Source organism: Myotis davidii, unplaced genomic scaffold, assembly GCF_000327345.1.
Source record: "Myotis davidii unplaced genomic scaffold, ASM32734v1 scaffold422, whole genome shotgun sequence".
NCBI classification, from domain to species: Eukaryota; Metazoa; Chordata; class Mammalia; order Chiroptera; family Vespertilionidae; genus Myotis; species Myotis davidii.
This window is the reverse complement of record NW_006292909.1, coordinates 138,009-140,384: the sequence shown is the minus strand read 5'-3', so window position 1 is coordinate 140,384 and position 2,376 is coordinate 138,009. Positions and strand designations below refer to the sequence as shown.

The following is a 2,376-nucleotide window of genomic DNA, read 5'->3' as shown; positions in this document are numbered from 1 at the left end:
CCAAACCTAGGTTTGAAATAAATGACTCTTTGCTTTTGCATCGGACTCGCTGGCTCCCTGGTGGGCTCTTGGGAATCTTGAAATCTGGGCACAACAGGCCTACGATCCAACCACTCAGCAACACTGGCCATGGCCAGTCATTTTTTACTTAACCTTGGTTTTTCAAAAACAGCTTCATTTTTCAAGCTTGCAAGAATAGCATGTATTCACTGAAAATATTTTCTTAAAAACAAAATAAAACTAAGTGAAAGACAAAAAAAAAACCAAAAAACAAAAAACAAACAAAAAAAAGAAAGAGTAAATGCTAAAAAATCTAACAATAAAATCCTGGCAACAAGTAGTCAGCTTGTTACTTTTATTGATGTTGGAGGGTCAGAGTAAGCCCCATCAATCACCTCATGTCACATTTAGCCAACTGAGATTCAGGGAGCTCTAGTGAGGCTGCTGGAGATTCCCAGATGGGGCCAACCACAATGACACCTGAGTGCCCACAACACCTGCCTCCCTGCAGCAGAGTCACTGGCTTCTTAAAGGTTCCATTTCTTAGTACACTGCACCCAAAGACAAATGTCCTTGTGACCCTCGGGGAGTGAGAAGTGCCTGGCCGGGGAAGGTCTCTGCAGGGATATGCTGGAATTCAAAGGAGATTGAAGGAGAGAGAGAAAAAAATCAATGCTAAGAGAGAATCATTGATCAGCTGCCTCCTGCATACCCCACACTGCGGTTCAAGACGGGGCTCAGGTATCTTCCGTGACTGTGAATGGAACCATGATATCCTAGTTCATATGTTTAAAATAGAGGCCTGGTGCATGAAATTCATACACTCATGGGGGATCCCTCAGTTGGCCCTGTGCCCTCTTGCAGTCCAGGAGCCTGTGGGAGATGTCCAACTGACAAAGGTAAATAACATTTATATCCATATAAAGAATTATACAGAAGTGTTTGTACCACCTTTAGTAGAAATAACCAAATGTTTATTAAAATGGACATAATAGTGAAATATTGAAAGATAAGAATATCTACCAGAGCCCTGGCCGATTTGGCTCTGGATGGAGCAAAGGCCTACAATCCAAAGGGTCCCAGATTCGATTCCAGCTAAGGCACATACCTTGGTTGAAGACTCCTTCCCAATCGGTGCCTTGGTCACCGCTGATGCAGGAGGTAACCAATCAATGTGTTTCCTTAATATCAATGTTACTCTCTGTCTTACCCTCTCTCTCTTACATTCTCAAAAAGAAAAAAAAATCAGTAGGAAAATATCCTTGGGTGAGCATTAACAACAACAAAAAGACTAACTACCAAAAAAAAAAAAGATGAGTTACTAATCTATCTTTAATAAATGACCAAGAATTTATGAAATATAAATTAAAGCGGAAAAATATTTAGAAAAAGCAAAGTTCTCTCTTAAAATGGAATGTAAAATCATGGTTATCAGGAAAGCTGTGAAGAACAAGGACAGGTTAAATGAGGTCATGAAGCAACTTCACAGTCATAGATATGCTAAGTACTATGTTCCCGTCTGCCAGCAGCCCTGTGGGGCCCCTTCTCCACTGGCGGGTCACGCTGGTCCCAACGGCTGCGGACTCTGTGGGGCGCAGATTTCGCCCAGCGCGCGCACGCGAGCTCGGTCCTCTTTCCAACCCGAATTGCAAACCGCACCTTTAGGGAAAGTCTAACCTTTCCGTGAGAAGAAGCAGTGCTTGTCTGAGTTCACGCAGTCACGCTGCTTGAGATCCCTTGTTTCCAGGTTAGTAGCTGGTCTCTGGATGCCGGCAACAATCGCCCAAAATGGCGCGGTCTCTGCTGCTGCGCTGGCACACCAAGAGAGGTTTCAGCCGCAGTCTCCAACCGTCCTTTTTTTTTTTCCTGGGGGTCCTCGGTCTTTCCTAGCTGCAGACAGTCTCTCAGCTGAAAATCCTCTGCCTATTCGGGCTGTATGTTACCCGTTTCAGCTGCTCACCCTTATCTGCTCCAGGAGAAGGCACAGGACACGTCCCTTTATACCTCCGCCATTTTCCCCCTCCCCCCCATTCCACATTTTAAGGACTGTCGCTTTAAAGAGCTACATGTATCACTAGAACAAAACTTGAAAACCTGAAGCACAATATCTTGTTTTTCCTCTTGGCTCAGCCGGGGGGAAAATCAGTAAAATATATTAAAAAAAAAACAAAAACAAAAACAAAAAGAATCCCTTCGCTAGGGGACTGTCTAGGGCGGGGGGAAAAATGGACACATATGTAATACCCTTTGTAATAAAAAAAAATTAAAAATATTGTAGCACATTGGTTAATAAATTATATGGGTTTCAAGTGCAAAATTCTATGACCCATCATCTGTTTATTGCTTTGTGTGCCCCCCACCCAAAGCCAAATCTTC

General features: G+C 43.4%; 1 protein-coding gene across 1 annotated transcript in view; it reads right to left on the bottom strand.

Moving 5' to 3' along the window:
• Nucleotides 1-1,431: 1,431 nt before the first annotated feature.
• Nucleotides 1,432-2,376, bottom strand: part of LOC107183512 (zinc finger protein 239-like) — a gene marked incomplete at its 5' end in the record, with an annotated part of 2,753 nt that continues 1,808 nt past the window's right edge. Inside the window, one exon of the mRNA XM_015565703.1 lies at nucleotides 1,432-1,440. Coding sequence (XP_015421189.1) covers nucleotides 1,432-1,440 — 9 coding nt within the window. The remainder of the gene's footprint in view (nucleotides 1,441-2,376) is intronic.